The following is an 18099-nucleotide window of genomic DNA, read 5'->3' as shown; positions in this document are numbered from 1 at the left end:
GGATAGTTTAACTGATGGTACTGTCCTGTGTGGGTGAGAAGTGATTACATGTGGTAGTTCATAGTGTTATCTTTTTATAGCATTCATTTAAAGAAGATTGGCTCATCTAAGTCTTTTCTTTCTGTTCTTTATTGCAGCTATTCAAGAGAAGCTTATGTGGAGTTAATTCATCATATCAGAGAGTCTATTCCAGGTACATTTAAGAAATGTATTCTGCTGAGCACATTACAGTGACCTTAGTCTTAGATACAGGCAACACCTGTGGCAGTATCTTTTGACACCTTTTACACTTATTTTGCTTCTCTTCATCTCTCTCTCTCTCTCTCTCTCTCGTCTTTTAGAAGAAGGGGGAGAGAGAGAAAGAGAATCATCGATACGAGAGAGAAACATCAATTGGTTGTCTCTCGTATGCACCCCAACCGGGGCCCGAACCTGCAATTCAGGTATGTGCCCTGACCAGAAATCAAACCCACGACCTTTTGGTGTATGGGACAATGCTCCAACCAACTGAGTCACACCAGCCAGGGCTCTTTCTTTTACTTCTTTCTGATTTTTTAATGTTTTGGTCTTGCTAGAAATACTCAGAGATGTGTATCAGCTTATGGCCTCAGGGCTAAAGAGATTCATTTTCTATAGTTTTTGTGTTTCTGAGCATATGGGAGAGACCTTGTTTTTTCTTGTTAGTTGGCAAAGTTATATATGGTCTGAATTAGTTCTGATTTGGGGGCAATTGATATCTTTAAAAATGTGTACTTAGAGGTTATTCCTTTCCTATTTATCTTAACCCTTTTTCTTTCCTCCTAATAAAATTACTCTGTAGTCTTTTATTTTATTTTATTATTTTTTTTAAATTAAATCTTTATTGTTCAGATTATTACATTTGTTCCTTTTTTTTCCCCCCCATAACTCCCCTCCTCCCAGTTCCCGCCCCACCCTCCGCCCTCACTCCCCACCCACTGTCCTCATCCATAGGTGCACGATTTTTGTCCAGTCTCTTCCCACATCTCCCACACCCCTTTCCCCCCCAAGAATAGTCAGTCCATTCCCTTTCTATGTCCCTGATTCTATTATAATCAACAGTTCATTCTGTTCATCAGATTATTTATTCACTTGATTCTTAGATTCACTTGTTGATAGATGCATATTTGTTGTTCATAATTTGTATCTTTACCTTTTTCTTCCTCTTCCTCTTCTTAAAGGATACCTTTCAGCATTTCATATAATCCTGGTTTGGTGGTGATGAACTCCTTTAGCTTTTCCTTATCTGTGAAGCTCTTTATCTGACCTTCCATTCTGAATGATAGCTTTGCTGGATAAAGTAATCTTGGTTGTAGGTTCTTGGTATTCATCACTTTGAATATTTCTTGCCACTCCCTTCTGGCCTGCAAAGTTTCTGTTGAGAAATCAGCTGACAGTCGTATGGGTATTCCCTTGTAGGTAACTGAGTTTCTTTCTCTTGCTGTTTTTAAGATTCTCTCTTTATCTTTTGCTCTTGGCATTTTAATTATGATGTGTCTTGGTGTGGTCCTCTTTGGATTCCTTTTGTTTGGGGTTCTCCGCGCTTCTTGGACCTGTAAGTCCATTTCTTTCACCAGGTGGGGGAAGTTTTCTGTCATTATTTCTTCAAATAGGTTTTCAATATCTTGCTCTCTCTCATCTTCTGGCACCCCTATAATTCTGATGTTGGTACGCTTGAAGCTGTCCCAGAGGCTCCTTACACTATCCTCGCATTTTTGGATTCTTTTTTCATTTTGCTTTTCCGGTTGGATGTTTTTTGCTTCCTCGCATTTCAAATCATTGACTTGATTCTTGCGCTCCTCTGGTCTGCTGTCGGGCGTCTGTATAATATTCGTTATTTCAGTCCGTGTGTGCTTAATTTCTAGTTGGTTCCCCAATATAAGATCGAGGGTCTTATTAGTTTTCGTGTAGATCTCATTAAGTTTATCGACAGCTTCTAAACAGTTCTTGAGAGACCTTAAAAGTGTGGTTCTGAACCCTATTTCTTCCATTGACAATTTTGTCCTGTTTCTTTGTCTCCGCATTTTGTTATGCTTCCTTGGTGCACCCCCTAGTGGTCTTTGTTCGCAGTCTTATAGATAAATCTTGATTGTTGTAGCTAATTCCAGGGAGGGTTTGACCTCCAGGCCAAGTGGCTATGAGAATCAGCTGTGTCAGCAGTGAGAGAACTTCTGTCCTCTAGGGAGGTGCTAATCTAGCCTTTGCCTGAGGCTATCCGGCAAATGCCTCTGTGCAGGGCTTGGGCGGGGCGGGTCGCACAGGATCAACAGGGTGGGCCGGAGAGAGCAGTTATGGCGGCTCTCAGTCCTGTCCCAAGGGGCTCTGCCTCTCTGAGTCCCAGCACCCGCTGCAAAGCTGGGAGAGAAAGCTGCACTCGCTCTGACCGAAGCCAGACAGTCCTGCTTCTCCCGTTTGAGTCTGGGTCCCTAAAGACTCGCCCGGATCTGGTGCTCAGAGTCTGCGACTCCCTCCCGATTGAAAACAACAACCGCGCCCTCCACCGCCAGCCCGCTCCGCGCACTCTGCACCTCAGAATTTGACTTCAGCACTGCGCCTCCTCTGAGTGTCCGTGTGCGTTTCTCTTTCCTCCTAGTTGTAGGACTTCCACTCAGCCAGCGTTCCTGTGGTTCTGGGTGATGTCCCTTCCGTTTTTTGGTTTCACTTTTGAAGTAGTTGTTCAAAGCAGCAAACTCCGGCGTTAACCTATGCCGCCATCTTGGTTCTCTAGTCTTTTATTTTAGATTTGGTTGACAATGTCTACATTTTGTCCAAATTTCTAATGATTGTAACTAGTATTATGCATAAATACTTTCATTTTGATGGGACAGGATAATGTGGAAGTTCTCTGGACTGCAGTTTTCTCATCTATAAAATGCAATAAATACTACTCACCTCATTGGATTTTTGGGTAATTAAATAGGTTAAGTTAAATAGATAGTAATGTGGCCGAAACCGGTTTGGCTCAGTGGATAGAGCATCGGCCTGCGGACTGAAAGGTCCCAGGTTCGATTCCGGTCAAGGGCATGTACCTGGGTTGCGGGCATATCCCCAGGAGGAGATGTGCAGGAGGCAGCTGATCGATGTTTCTCTCTCATCGATGTTTCTAACTCTCTATCTCTCTCCCTTCCTCTCTGTAAAAAATCAATAAAATATATTTAAAAAAAAATAGATAGTAATGTGTAGCACTTAGTAAGTATTCAGTAAATAGTAGTCATTGTTACTATTTTAAATGAGCATTGTGTTAAACTAACTTCGAAAGTATATTTATATGGGGCACGGCCATGTTTTTACCAGATATAAGTACAAAGCAGGACCAATTTGAAAATGTGGACTCCTACTGTGCTCCCAAATCCCACATTTGAAGTGAAAATACCTTTTCTGGTACCAAGGGGAATGTAGCCTGAGAAGCCAGGCTCTGGCATGGGCACGTTGTAGATAAGCAGGCCTATTCCCTCCTCATCTGCAGTGACCTGAGGGACACTTGCCCATGGGCTGAATAGCTCCGAAAGCCCTTACAATTGCTGTCCCTCCCTCTGTGGCCTGCAAGTTCCAAAAGCCTCTCTTGAAAGTAAGCAGCTGTCCTTTGTCCTTGGTTGTGTGTCCAGGTGTGAGCCTCAGCAGTGATTTCATTGCCGGCTTCTGTGGTGAGACAGAGGAAGATCACCTCCAGACAGTGTCTTTGCTGCGGGAAGTTCAGTACAACATGGGGTTCCTCTTTGCCTACAGCATGAGACAGGTGAGCTCTGGGAGGGGGAGTAACTACTTCTGTGCTGAGACTGACCGCATTTCTGACCAGTTTGGGGGTCACTGTGGATAACTGGAAAGAAAAATAAAGGGCAGCAAGGCAGTCCTTGAGAAGCCACAAGGATCTTACCATTCATTTCTTTATTTTATCTAATCCACCTGTCTGCTATTTGACATCATTCAGCAATTGGAGACGAATAATAATTACCTGTGCCAACATTTCTCTTTATTAGAATATTTGAAATTATGTGTAGATTGTTTAGAATTGGAATGGGGAGGGAGGGACATTATTCTCTTTACAAGAAATCTAAACTCATTTCTCAACATGCAGAACTTCCTTTCGGCCTACAGACATGATTTGTTTTAGAGGCTCCTTGTCACCCTCCCAGCCATCCTCAACTACTTTTAGTTTCCATTTTTATAGGTCAGGTGACCTCACTGATACCCACTTTGGAGTTTCTCCTATAACAGTTTCCCAGGTAAACAATACAGAAGGAGACGAGAAAGGAAACAGAATAATGTTTTCTTGCAGAAAGGGGATAGTCCTGGTCTGCTGCCTTTTTCTTGGTGGTAGGGATGAATTGCCTAGGTCCGTGGTCGGCAAACCGCGGCTCGCGAGCCACATGCGGCTCTTTGGCCCCTTGAGTGTGGCTCTTCCACAAAATACCATGTGCGGGTGCGCACATACAGTGCGATTGAAACTTCGTGGCCCATGCGCAGAAGTCGGTATTTTGTGGAAGAGCCACACTCAAGGGGCCAAAGAGTCTCATGTGGCTCATGAGCCGCGGTTTGCCGAGCCGCAGTTTGCCGACCACTGGCCTAGGTCATTTCTTATTCCCACAGTCACATTGGGGGTAACTTGCCTTGTGTTTGGGCTGGAGTTTGAGGAGCCTCTGCTGCCATGGGCTCAGGAAAGCTGACTGATGAATGAGTGAACCTGTGACCTTAGCCACTATCAACTCAGCTGCCATCAGTCAAGCTAACTCATTTATTTTAAAGCCCACTGTCTCGTGTTCTGCAGGCAGTGTACGTGGGCTGGTGTGTATATTCATGTCTCTTACAGAATTATTTCAGGGATGAAGCTTCGGAGGAGCTGTTGCTTATTTTCCATGAACATCACAAACATGCCGTAGGAATTCTTATAATGTTAGATTTGGGAAATGGGTTTTAAGTGTGTTATGGAAGCATATTCTATGGGCATTGGGCATTGAATATGAGCGTACACTTTGGGATCTAATTCCTGGGTTAGGGTTTAGGTTATAGAGACTTAATCAAATAGCCTGTAGAAGAGAGCAAGCACTTAAATGACTCCTCTCTCATTTAATAACTATGTGACCTTGGGAAAGGTCCGTGGTTTCTTCATTTGTGAAATGGGGATAACATTAGTACCAACTCAGGTGGTTTTGAGGATTAAATAAGATAATATGTGTAAAGCACCCAAGATAGTGTATAATAGAGGTAAATTGTTAATAAGACAGAATAGCGTAAACCCTGTAAGTGAATTACATTTTAGGATTCTCTACCTATTCTCCATATTTTTCTGGATTTTGTAGTTCTCTCAAAGGCAGATTGATTTGAATACCCAGACTTTGGTGTATTGATTTTTCTCTTATTCCATACTTTTGTCTTGCTCATTGGTTCTCCAACTGTGTTAAGATTTTTAAAAAATATATCTTTGTTGATTTCAGAGAGGAAGGGAGAGGGAAAGAGAGATAGAAACATTAATGATGAGAGAATCATTGATTGGCTGCCTCCTGCACATCCTCTCCTGGGGATCAAGCCTGCAACCCAGGCATGTGGCCTTGACCAGAATCAAACCTGGAACCCTTCAGTCTGCAGGCTGATGCTCTATCCACTGAGCCAAACCAGTTAGGGCTGTTATGATCTTTGTGTGTGTGTGTGTGTGTGTGTGTGTGTGTGTGTGTGTGTGTAGTAGTAGTAGTAAAACATGCACTCATACCATGGTGTTGGATGATGTAAAGGCTTTTCAAGGATACATTTTCTTTTTCTTTTTTAAAGAATAGTTTATTGATTTTTAGAGAGAGAGGGAAGGAGAGGGAGAGAGAGAAACACCCATCTGCTGCCTCCTGCACACCCCCTACTGGTCATCAACACTGCAACTACTGTATGTTCCCTGACTAGAATTGAACTGGCAACCTTCGGTGCCTGGGATGGTGCCTAACTAATTGAGCTACACCAGCTGGCCAAGGATAAATTTTCTTTTCTTTTTTTTTGAACTAGGTAATATATGCTCATGGTATAAAACTCAAAAGGTCAAAATCGTATGTAGTGAGATTTCTTCCCAGGTTGCCTAGTTTTTTAGTTCCTTCCCTGAAGGCAGCTGCTCTTAGCAGTTTCTTCTGCAAACTTCTAGAGATAGTTCATGTATTTAAAACATATTTATATGTATTCTTTGTACCCCAGATTTAGTATACATGTTCATTTGTACCTTGTTTATTTCTGTTAAGAGTATATTTTGGGGCCCTGGGTGGTGTGACTCAGTTGGTTGGGTGTCATCCTGTGCATCAAACGTTTGCTGGTTTGATTCCTGGTCAGGGCATATGCCTGGGTTGTGGGCTTGATCCCTACTTGGGGCGCATATAGGAGGCAACCAATTGATGTTTTTCTCTCACATTGTTCTCTCTCTCTTTCTCTCTCTCCCCCTCCCTCCTCCCTTCCTCTTTCTCTAAAAATCAATTTTAAAAATCTTTAAAAAAAGTATATTTTGGAGAGCAATCATATCAGTATATATAAAACTATCTTACTATTTTTTAACAACTGTATAATATCCCATTATGTAAATAATAATTTGTTTTACTAGTTACCTATTGATAAACATTTAGGCTGCTTTGCATCTTGTGATTTTATAAACACATGGCTAAGTAACTTGGTACATGAGTTACTTAGTATATGTACAAATGTAACCTTTATTCTTAGGACATTCTATAAAAATGTCAAAAACAATTTTGAGTCTGCAATTTTCATGTGCTAAATTTAAAGTGTAGGCCTTGCAAAAATGGTGATTCCACTGCATAGCTACCTTTTTCTCTTAGAAGGCTCTCAGAACTAGAGAACCCTCGGGGTAGGGCCTGGGTTTCTTGTACACATGTCTGTAACTTGCAGGTGGAATGAACATGGTCTCCCGCTGTGAATTCTATAGGTCCTTGGTGACCTCCCTCTTTAAAAAATGTTTTTTATAGAAGACACGGGCATATCACAGGCTGAAGGATGATGTCCTGGAAGAGGTAAAATTAAGGCGTTTGGAGGAACTTATCACTGTCTTCCGAGAAGAAGCAACGAAAGCCAACAAGACCTCTGTGGGCTGTACCCAGCTGGTGCTGGTGGAGGGGGTGAGACCATATGTATCTACATACATTTTGTTTATTTTTTGTAACATAGTATGACTTCCTTTATTTAGATTTTCTTTGATTCCTTTTATCAGTTTTTGTAGTTGTCAAGTATACAGATCCTGTATATGTTTTGTTAGATGTACACCTACGTATTTCCTGTTATTTTTTTTAAGGTATTGTGATTGGCTGTTGTTTTTAATTTCAGGTGTCTGTATGTTCATTGCTATAATGTAGACATAATTGAGTTTTGTATGTTTATCTGTATCCTGTGACCTTGCTGAATTCGTTTAATAGGCCTACGTGTTTTTTGGGTAGTTTTCTGTGTAGATGTTCTTTTTTCCTTCCTGATGTTCCAGGGTTCCCCCTTTTATTGTTTCCTTTCTTTGTGCAGCGGTCGCCAACCGATGGTCCGCGGACCACTGGTGGTCTGTGAGGTCTGAAAGGTTGGCGACCACTGGTTTAGAGGACTTCCTTTCGAACCTCGGGCAGCAGATTCCCTTTATTTTCATCTATCTTAGAATGTCTTGATTTCTCCTTTTGTTTCTGAAGGATATTTTTGTACTAAGTGAAAGCATTAGGGGAAAGTATGTGTGTTCCATCTTTCTGGAAGCTGTATCATATGTATATTTTTAGAACCAAAGTTACTGTCTGTCTTTAATTCTTTCTTAGAAATGTACCGAATTTCAGGAAGTTTGTGGTTTCTGTGGTCAAGCCTGGGGACCTTGCCATCATTTAGGGAGAGCACTAAACAGATGGGATAAGGGGTGAGTTTGGGACCCTGACCACTTGTGAAGCTGCATGCTGCAGCCAGTGGAGAAGAGGGAAAAGAGAGAAGCCCTTTCTGTGACCTTTTCGAGTTCTGGTTTGGGAGAGGAGACTCCTGCTCCATGCCTCAGGATATGGCAGCACCAAAGCCACCAATTGCCTGGTGTTCGTGTTTGTTAGGACTCTCCGGTAGTGAGTAACAGTAGAAATTTGTTCAAATCATTCAGGCTAAGCTAAAAAGAGTTTTGGGTTTTTTTTGGCACAAAACTTTATGGAGCCCAAGGGCAGGAATACTGTCAGGGTCTGGAAGGGTCTCTATCCAGCCTGGGAAGCCCTTGAGGCTCAGACTTTCTTGTCTCCTTAGACCTGCTTTTCCTGCTTCTTCATTTGGGTGGCAGAATAGAGCAGTCCTGTAATTCTTGCATTTTCATGTTATTATTCCAGCTATCCACAGACCAAATTTTGTCTCTCAGCCTCAATTCAGATTTCTAGGAGTGGGAACCTGATCAGTTTGGCTTAGGTTAGGGATTTTCCTGTGATTCGGTCCAGCTGTGGCTGATGGATGGTGCTGCTGAGCTGGTTAATACTTCGGAAGGTGTTTGCCTCACTAAGAGCTTTGTGTCAGTTGTAATTCTGGAGAAGTGTACGTGTTCATGTCTGTTAGCAATCTACATTTTATCCAGTAGGAATTAGGTCTTATTATATTCCCAGCTCTCGTCACAAAAGGTATACTGTACTTGTCTTTTGAATGAATGAAGGTTAAGTATTGAAATGTTGCTAATCTTTGTTCCTGATTTCATCGGCCCCACAGAGAGCCCATAGTAATTAAATGAACCAAAACAAGGTTTTCTTATGCATCGCACATAAGCCATTATTCACTTGGGGCTAGATTGCTATATCCAGAGTGGCAGAGAAGATAAAGATAACACATGTATACTGAGCACTTGTGTCTGCCAGGAGATATACACTTAATGGTCATCAACACATGAGTCTCACCACAGTACTTGGAGGTAGTGCTGTTATTAGCCTCCTTTTATACATGAAGAAATAGAAAAACTATTGATCAACTGCCTCCTGCATACCCCACACTGGAGATCGAGCCTGCAACCCTGGCATGTGCCCTGACTGGGAATCGAGCTGTGACCTCCTGGTTCATAGGTTGATGCTCAAACACTGAGCAACACCAGCCGAGCTCCTCCTTGTGTCTTTGATCACTTAAGAATACATGTAGTCAGAGCTTGATTTTCTAAGGGCAGATTATGTGCTCTTTGGATTATTATTTTAAACATTTTTATTAATTTCTTTTCTTTTTTTTTTTTTAGAGAAAGAGGAGGGAAAGGGAGAGAGAGAAATAGAAATATTGATGACAGAGAACATCTGTTGGCTGCCTCTTGCATACCCCTCACTAGGGATTGAGCCTGAAACCCAGGCATGTGCCCTGACTGGGAATTGAACCAGTGCCCTCTTGGTACATGGGTCGACACAATCACTGAGCCACACCAGCTGGGCTGGAGTTTTGACCAGTTGTTTTAATCCCAGTCAAGGCATCACTCAACCTGTATAATATAAGACCCTTACAGTGATGTTCTTCTGTCCCTTCCCCTTATCTTTTGTGCTCTTGTTGTCATAGATATTTACTTTATATTCCAAAATATATTGATATTTTTGTTTGAACAAGTATTTTCTAAAGAAATTTTTTAAATGAGAAAAAAATCTTTTGTATGTACCCCCCCTTTTTTTAATCCCTTGTGTACATTCAAGTTTGTATTTGTTATCATTTCTTTTGTGCTTGAAAAACTTCCTTTAACATTTCTTATACTGCAGATCTTTTGATAATGAATTCTCTCAGCTTCTATTGGTCTGAAAGAAATGTTTTTTCATCTACCTTTTAAAATATATTTTCATTGGTTATCTATTTATTTTAATTCATTGATTTTAGAGGGGGGGGGAGAAACATTGATTTGTTGTTCCACTTATTTGTACATTCATTGGTAGATTCTTTTTTGAAATTTTTTTATTGATTTTAGAGAAAGAGAGGAAGTGGGGAGAGAAATAGAGAAATATCTATTTGTTGTTTCATTTCTTTGTGCATTCATTGGTTGATTCATATATGTGCCCTGACTGGGGATTGCATCCACAACCTTGCATATCGAGATGATGCTCTAACCCAGTGGTCGGCAAACTGCGGCTCATGAGCCACATGCGGCTCTTTGGCCCCTTGAGTGTGGCTCTTCCACAAAATACCACGTGCGGGCGCGCATGTACAGTGCGATTGAAACTTCGTGGCCCATGCGCAGAAGGTGTTTTGTTTCTGGGCTTGGGAGGGGCTCTCGGTCTAGACCTCCCAGGTCATTCGCTGCCTGTGCCTGGCCTGGGTCCACCTCAGAGGAGCTACAAAGTGATACGCAGTTGGATATGCCTGCTCTGGGTTTAAGAATGCCTGGGTGAGGCTAGCTGTGAGCTGAGGTCGGCTGCCACTAGTGCCAGGCTTGGGTCCGCTTAAAAGAGGTACAGTATATGCCAAGACCAGCCATTGTTTGGGGTTTGTGGACCTTTGAGAGATTTTAGGAAAGCCCTCAGCACGGGCTGAAGCCGGCCACTTGTGTAGGACTGCCACTAAAAGAGAGTCTGCTCCAGCACGAGTTGGCTGGGGTGGGGTCTCAGGGAATCAATCACCAGGGTGTTAGGCATTTTGATGGAGGCTCAGACTTGGCACCCTCCTCTGCCTGTGCCTGTGGGCTGTGTGTGGGGAGGGCTCAACAAAGGAATCATGGTCCCTGCCAGCACTTCTGTCTGGGAGAGTGCTTTCCCTCCAGCCCTGGTTCTGAAGCTAGACAGTTCAGTTCCTCCCTGTAAGTCCCTGGTGCTTTTTGAGCTGCTGTCTCTTCACTGGAGCTTAGGGTGAGTATGAGTGAGTGCGGCCCTGTGTGGGCTCTTTAAGAGGATGCCCGGGTCTACAGCAGTCTTCTGTCTCACCCAGTCGAGTCCCTGCTGATTTTTACAGCCTGATGTTGTAGGGACTCTGTCCTGGCACTGGTGCTCTGGGCTGGGGAGCCCAGTGTTGGACTGGGCCGCCTTGCTCCTCATGGGAACCTCCACAGCTGAGATACACCTCCCGAATCTTATAATTAAAAAAAAATTAAATTATAGTTTACATTCAATATTATATTACTTTCAAGTGTACAGCATAGTTTTTTCCTGAATCTTAACTGCCACACATGAGTGTGGGACCAGTCTGTTTTGCATCTCCACCCCTCTTACCAGTTTTGATGTGGCTTCTTTTTTTCTTTAGTTATAGGAGTTCGTTCAACTCATCTTCAGGTGGTTCTCAAGGGTGGTGGTTTTCTAATTTCCTGTAATTTTGATGTGGTTGTGGGAGGAGGCGAGCACAGTGTTTATCTACTCTGTCATCTTGACCAAACTCTGTTGGTCTGTTTCTGTTGACTGATTCTTCTGCTGATTGTAGGTCACGTTTTCCTGCTTCTGGGCATATTTAGTGAGTTTTGATTGGATGTTGGACATTGCAGTGTTCACTTATGAGTGTCTGGATTTTGCGTTTGGCTTTGTTCTGATAGGCAGTGATGTTACAGTTCCGTTTGATCCTTTCAAGGCTTGTTTTTAAGCTTTGTTAGAAAAGCTTTTTTGTTATAGGGATAGTTTAGCCTCAATACTAGTTTTTGGCTCTTCTGGAGTCAATACTGCATGTCCCAAGGAATCAATGAGGACTATTTAGAGGTAGAGCAAATGATTCCCAGCCCCATGTGAGCTCTGGGAGTTCTCAATAACTTCCTTTTGCCCGACTTCACGGAGTTTCCCTCTGTAGAGGAGCATGTAGTAGTATTCAGCAAAGACTCAGGGGATCCCTTTGCACACTTTCATAGCTTTTTTCTGTTTATCTCCCTCGTGTCTAGAACTTGTCCCACAATTTCTAGTTATGCAGGCTTCCTGTACTCCAGTCCTTCAGTCCAGAGACATCACCATGCTCTGCCTTGAGATCTCCCTCCCTGCTTTGCATACTCCGTGCCTTCTGGCAAAACGCAGGGGTGATTGGAGGGCTCATCTCATTTGTTTTCCTTCTCTTGGGGATCATAGTCTTATGTGATCTCTGTTCAAAATCTGAAAAAAGTTATTTCATACATTTTATCCAGTTTCCTGGTTACTCAAGGCTTGAGGATAAATTTGGTTTTTGTTACTTCATCATGGCTGTAAGAAAAAGATTTGTATATAGTCTAGAAGTTAATTCCATCATTCTGGTTTTATTATTCTCCTGGCCTTATTTTCTGCATGTGTGATGGAGACTCTGGTTTCAAGTCTACCTATTCATCAGGGGCATGTAATCAGGGCCAAACAACCCCAGAACATTCCTGAGTGATTACTGTGAAACTGCTGGGTAAAGTGAACGTTGGTTTGCAAAGAGCATCACCTATATGTCCTTCGTTTCAGGCCTGTTTGAGGTCCATTCCTGCTGAAATGAGTTCTGTAATCAGACTCATTGATTGAGTCATTCACTAATGTGGAGTCAGCAAAACTTGATTGAATTTCTGTTGTGTGCCACGTATTGCCCTTGTTGGTGGGGCAGTGGCAACACTTAGTCTTCTTCAGAGATTCCTTGGTTAAGGAATGCTCTCTGAGTAAGACCCTTGGGGTCTGAGACATAGAAGGTGTACTTTCTGCCTTCAAGAACTGATGACTATGACAGGTTCATACAGTCTCCCCTCTTCTTTCTGCAGCTCAGTAAACGCTCTGCCACTGAGCTATGCGGCCGGAATGATGGAAACCTTAAGGTGATATTCCCTGATGTAGAGATGGAGGATGCCACTGACTCTGGGCTCAGGGTCAGAGCTCAGCCTGGGGACTATGTGCTGGTGAAGGTAAGGTGTCCTTTTGGGCCTTTGGCTTGCCCTGTGAGTGGGGTGTTGGATTGGGTAATTTAGGGAAATGAAATTTTTTCTTGGAGAAATTCTTTAGTAAAATAAAAATCTCTTCTCAATCTAAACAATGGAAGAGCACCTTGAATTAAATTTTAGACTGTTTCTAACTAATGCCTTCTTGTTTTTCTTTTCTTTGTGGGAATTGGTGAGGTTGGAGTACGTGGTAGCATATAGTTTCTGGGTGCAGAGAGGCCAGGAAGTGTAAGTGATTTTTAGTGGGTTGGTAGTTCTCTGAAGCACCAGGAGTTTAAGTAGCTTGCTCAGGCTCACACACCAGCACATGGTAATGTAGGGATTTAAACTGAGGCAGCTCAGATCCTGAGTCCGCATTTTTAACCATCGTACTATTCAGTCTTTCTCATAGTTGTCTCTGCCAGAGATCAGCGTGCCCTTCAAGGTCTCTGATGCTCCAGGCATCCCTAGATTACATGTGCTCCAGTTTCCTGGGTCTCTTCCCTGGACTGACAGATCTAGCTGAATGGCTGTGGAATTTCGCCTTTCTCCCCCCCCCCCCCCTCCCCCCACGCTTCCTCTTCACTGGAATAGTCCTCCTTTCTTCTTACACTTTCACAGGTCTGCTGTTGCCATCTTCCTTTCCTTCTGGTCCTCATGTCCACTTTGCTCCAGAACCAGAGGCTGGCAGGACACACACTGATGAGGAAGGCAGGCACAACGCTGCTTCTCCAACACTGAGCTCTGGAGCATCTGCAAAAGGGAGAGTGGAGAGAAGGGTTTTTTTTTTTTTTTTCTGTTTATGTTGATCAGTGTTTTGTTCTCTTACCTATTTCTTAGTGCCTTACTTTCTACTCTGCTTTCTGTACTTGCTCTTACTGTCACCTTCGTCTTAAATCATGGGAGCCATGGTCCATGGCTTGCAGCTGAGAGAGGCTCATTCCCTGGCATATAACGTTTTTGGATTGACCAGGAAATTTTTACCAACATGGTACTTTTTCTGTCTGTCCATCTGACAAAAACTTACAACACAATCAATTAGCTAGTTGGTGACTTTATGATCCCACTCCCTTCTGTCCTTGTCCTGACTGGGGATTGTTTTACTTAAACATTGCCTAGGCATTTTCTAAGTAGAATAATTCCTACTAGGCAGCAATGTGATTGATCTAGAAACAATCCCTACACTTGTTCTTCTCCTTTTTTTTTTTTTACACTGTCTTATTTTCTTATTTCTCTCTCTTTTGAATGTTTGTTTGTTTGATTTTCAGTTGCCTTCCCAAACCTCTTCCTGTCTTTACACTGTAGCTAAGGGTTATTTGAAAAAAAGGAATGAGGTTGGTGGGCTGGGTTTTAGTGTTAGTATGATACTCTTTTGTAAAATAGAAAAATTCCATTTGTTAAGAAAGGTGGAAAGTTATGCTGTGTTGCTTGGTAACTCTCTTTTATTCCTAAGTGACATAAGCCCCACAAGTCAGATTTAGTGGAGCATTAAGATGAAGAAGGAGCCGTGGAGCCAGGGATCTGTTGGCTTTTCTCTCTGTTGCTCATCTCTGCTGTTCTCCTTTGTCTTCACTTAAAGTTTCTGGGCTGTGCTTTAACCATTGTACTACTCCCTCATAAATTTTACTTTCTTATCTCTCTTCTCTGGTGCCTATTTGATTAGACTTCAACCCTGGTAAAAGTTGTTATCTGCATCTGCCACCCTATCAGCTGAACATTTCTGGGGGAAAGCACAAAGTTAACCTGTATTATGTAGGATAGGTCAGATGATGGTGATTGAAAACTCAAAATATAGGGGGCTTAAATAAGGTAAGCATTCTCCTCATAAAAATCTAGATATAGAAGGTCCAGGACTGGTGATTGTGATGGCTCCATGATCCTAAAGGGTCCAGGGCCCTTCTGTTTGTGTTCTCTGTGTGTGTGTCGCCTCCGTTCTGAAGGTTGCCTCATGACACAGTGTGGCTGCTCCAGCTGCCATCCCCATACTCTAGGCAGCAGGAAGGAGGAAGAAGAAAGGGGAAGGGCATGCCCTCTTTCTTTCAGGACACTGCATAAGTTCCACACACTATTTCTACCATAATAACATACCTCACCAGGCTTCAAAGAATCTGAGAAATGTGGGCTTACATAACCTGGGCATGTGCCTTTGACCGGAATTGAACCTTTCAGTCCACAGACTAACGCTCTATCCACTGAGCCAAACCAGCTAGGGCTCCCACTCTCTTCTTAAATCTTCGTCTACCTATCCAAACCCTAGTCTCAGCTGATGACTGCCGTATATTTTATAGAGAAAACAGATACAGTCAGATGAAACCTCATTGTGTCATTATTTCCACCAGCTCACTCACATCTCTACCATACATGCCGTCTGCTCGCCTGGCACTCTGCAGGGAGCATCTGCATCTTCTGTCAGTGCTGTTCCTTGTGCCTTCTCTCCCATCCTTCCCATCTTCTCAAGATAACTTCACTTTCCTTTCTCTCTTGCATCTTAATGTGGCTAAAATAGAATGAATTCTTCCCACTTTCCTGCAATTTTTGTCTTTTTAAGACTTCTCCATCTTAATAAATGGCACCACTCACATGCTCAAGGCAAAAATCTGAGAATCATCCTAGATACTTACTTTCTTGTACTCCCATCCACAGTCCGTCTGTTTCAGCTCTTATGGAGTATATCTTGAACCTGATCAATTCTTTCCATTTCCAATTCACCATCGTTTTGTAGCTGGGAGATTGCAGTATCCTCTTCACTGGTCTTCTGCTTCTGTATTTTAAAATTGAATTATTTTATTAAGTATATCATAAATGTAGAAAATTGCCACATTATAAGGGTACTACTTGGTGAATTATCATAAAGTGAACCTACCCATGTAACTAACACCCAAGTCAAGAAATAGAATATTTTCAGGACCCCAGACACCCCCCTTAGGTTCCTACCAGTTGCCCTGCATCCTGATTTCTAATGCCATAGTTTAGTTTTGCCTATTTTTTATTGTTATATTATTGAATCATACAGTACATATACATTTTAAAAGTTTTAAAAAATAAGTTTTTATTGATTTCAGAGAGGAAGGAAGGAGAGAAAGATAGAAACATGGATGAGAGAGAAACATCAATCAGTTGCCTTCTGCAGGCCCTCTACTGGGGATGTGAGCCTGAAACCTGGGCATGTGCCCTGATTGGGAATTGAACTGGTGACCTCCTGGTGCATGGGTCAGTGATCAACCACTGAGCCACACCGGCCGGGCCAGTATATATTTTTGGTGCCTGTCTTCATTCCCTCAAATTTATGTTGTGCAGTTCATCCATGATTATACAGGAGTGGGCAAAAGTAGGTTTGCAGTTGTCCGTATGGAAAAAGACATGCAAGTTATGATTATTACAATAGCTTTATTAAATCTGTGTTTCAGGTACTCACAACTGTAAGCCTAATTTTACCTACCCCTGTATTTATCCACATTATATGAATATACCACAGCTTATTTATGCATTATTCTGTTGTTGGCCATTTTGGTGTTTCCAGTTTGGAGCTATTACGAGTGGAATTGCTATGATTGTTCCTGTACATGTGTTTTAGTGCACATACATTTTCATTTCTGTTGGGTATATGGCTTGGAATTGCTGGGTTATAGGGTTTGTATAATTGAAATAGCCGAGGGGGGGGGGAGGAAGGGGGAGACGGGAAGAGATTAACCAAAGAATTTATATGCATATATGCATAGCTTTTGGACTAAGACAATGGAATGGTGAAGGCCTGGGATGGTGTGGGAGCAGGGTGGAAGGGGGGGATGGGGAGGGGAAATGGGGGACATCTGTAATACTGTCCACAATAAAAAATTAATTAAAAAAAAGAAATAGCCAAAGTGACTACCATTTTTTTTCTTAATATTCACTTGAGGATATTTTTTCATTGATTTTTTAGAAAGGTACCCACTGGTACCTTTGGAGTTACATGCTTTTAGCTCTTAATTAGAGATGAAAGAGAGCCGTTCTCACCAAATTTTGGCCTTAAATATCCTAAGGAAGGATTTGACTGGTCCAGCCTGGATTACAGTTTACCACAGAGTTAGGGCAGGGTCTGTGATGGGCAGCTCACAGCTGAACCTTGGTTGGTGCTGGGGAGGAGCCATCTCCCAAAAGAGAAGAAATGGCTGTTTGGGACAGACTGCTTTTGGACTTTTAAAAACATATGCATTACCATTGCATCAAGCATCTCTTCCTCCCTGGATTGGGGGCATACAGGAACCACACAGTGTCTGCTGGCCTGGCGCCCCCATCAGGTCCCTTGTGTGGCCGCGCCTCTGGAGGCTCCACGTTATATACCTGTGGTGCAGTCTTGGTTACCTTGCCTTCTCCTGACTGGTTTCCTTTCAGATCACCTCCGCCAGCTCTCAGACGCTCAGAGGACATGTGCTCTGCAGGACCACTCTGAAGGACTGCTCAGCCCATTGCTCACCTGAGTGATGGCTGCAGAGTTGATGGGGGCAGTCCTTCCACCAGGAAGGGGGATATGACCGGTCACTAATGAAAGAAGTAATGAAGCATTGAAGACAAGCTGCAAGTGGTGAAGCAACTTTGTCCAATGGAAAAATGCATCTCGTTGCTGCTATATGAACAGCCGTTATAATCATTAAATTTATCTAAACTAAAGTGGTCCCTCTGTCTCTCTACATGATTATCATTTCTTCACTGGTAAGTGTTCCTGGGATTTTCTCTAGAATGTCTGTGTTAAGTGATTCCCAAGCCACTTTCTGCTGTGGACACTGCTAACACCTCTGTTTTCTCCCCTGAATCCTAGGAATTAGAAACTGAAGAAGAGGCCAAGGTGGAGAGAATCATTTGCTTGGGAAAACTGCCCTAGATCTTTCTAACATTTTAGTTTGATGACATTGACTCACCTGCTTATCTCCTCATTTTATTCTCATATTTTACCTGAGGATTTCCCTCTGGGCCTCATTTTTATTTTTTATTTTTATTTTTTTAAATATATTTTATTGATTTCTTACAGAGAGGAAGGGAGAGAGATAGAGAGTTAGAAACATCGATGAGAGAGAAACATCGATCAGCTGCCTCCTGCACATCTACTGGGGATGTGCCCGCAACCCAGGTACATGCCCCTGACCGGAATCGAACCTGGGACCCCTCAGTCCGCAAGCCGACGCTCTATCCACTGAGCCAAACCGGTTTCGGCTGGGCCTCATTTTTAGCCGTCAATTCATTCCTTGCCTTCGGGGCTGACAGCACTTGGAGTTTTGGAAGACATCAGTACCTATTAGTAGGCTTTGGACACTCATTCTTGGCCCATTCACTACTAAGGTTATGCCATTCTCTGAGTAGCATGT

General features: G+C 42.7%; 1 protein-coding gene across 4 annotated transcripts in view; it reads left to right on the top strand.

Moving 5' to 3' along the window:
• The window catches only part of CDK5RAP1 (CDK5 regulatory subunit associated protein 1), a 35306-nt gene extending 17893 nt beyond the window's left edge, over positions 1–17413 (top strand). For all 4 annotated transcript variants that reach the window (XM_059705886.1, XM_059705885.1, XM_059705888.1 and 1 more), the window contains exons 10-14: positions 138–193; positions 3624–3754; positions 6963–7112; positions 12608–12748; positions 17132–17413. In XM_059705886.1, the coding sequence (XP_059561869.1) occupies positions 138–193; positions 3624–3754; positions 6963–7112; positions 12608–12748; positions 17132–17221 (568 nt within the window). In that variant the 3' untranslated portion in view covers positions 17222–17413. The remainder of the gene's footprint in view (positions 1–137; positions 194–3623; positions 3755–6962; positions 7113–12607; positions 12749–17131) is intronic.
• The last annotated feature ends 686 nt before the right edge of the window (positions 17414–18099 follow it).

This window comes from Myotis daubentonii, chromosome 8 (assembly GCF_963259705.1).
Source record: "Myotis daubentonii chromosome 8, mMyoDau2.1, whole genome shotgun sequence".
NCBI lineage: Eukaryota > Metazoa > Chordata > Mammalia > Chiroptera > Vespertilionidae > Myotis > Myotis daubentonii.
This window is presented reverse-complemented; position numbering and strand designations above follow the sequence as displayed.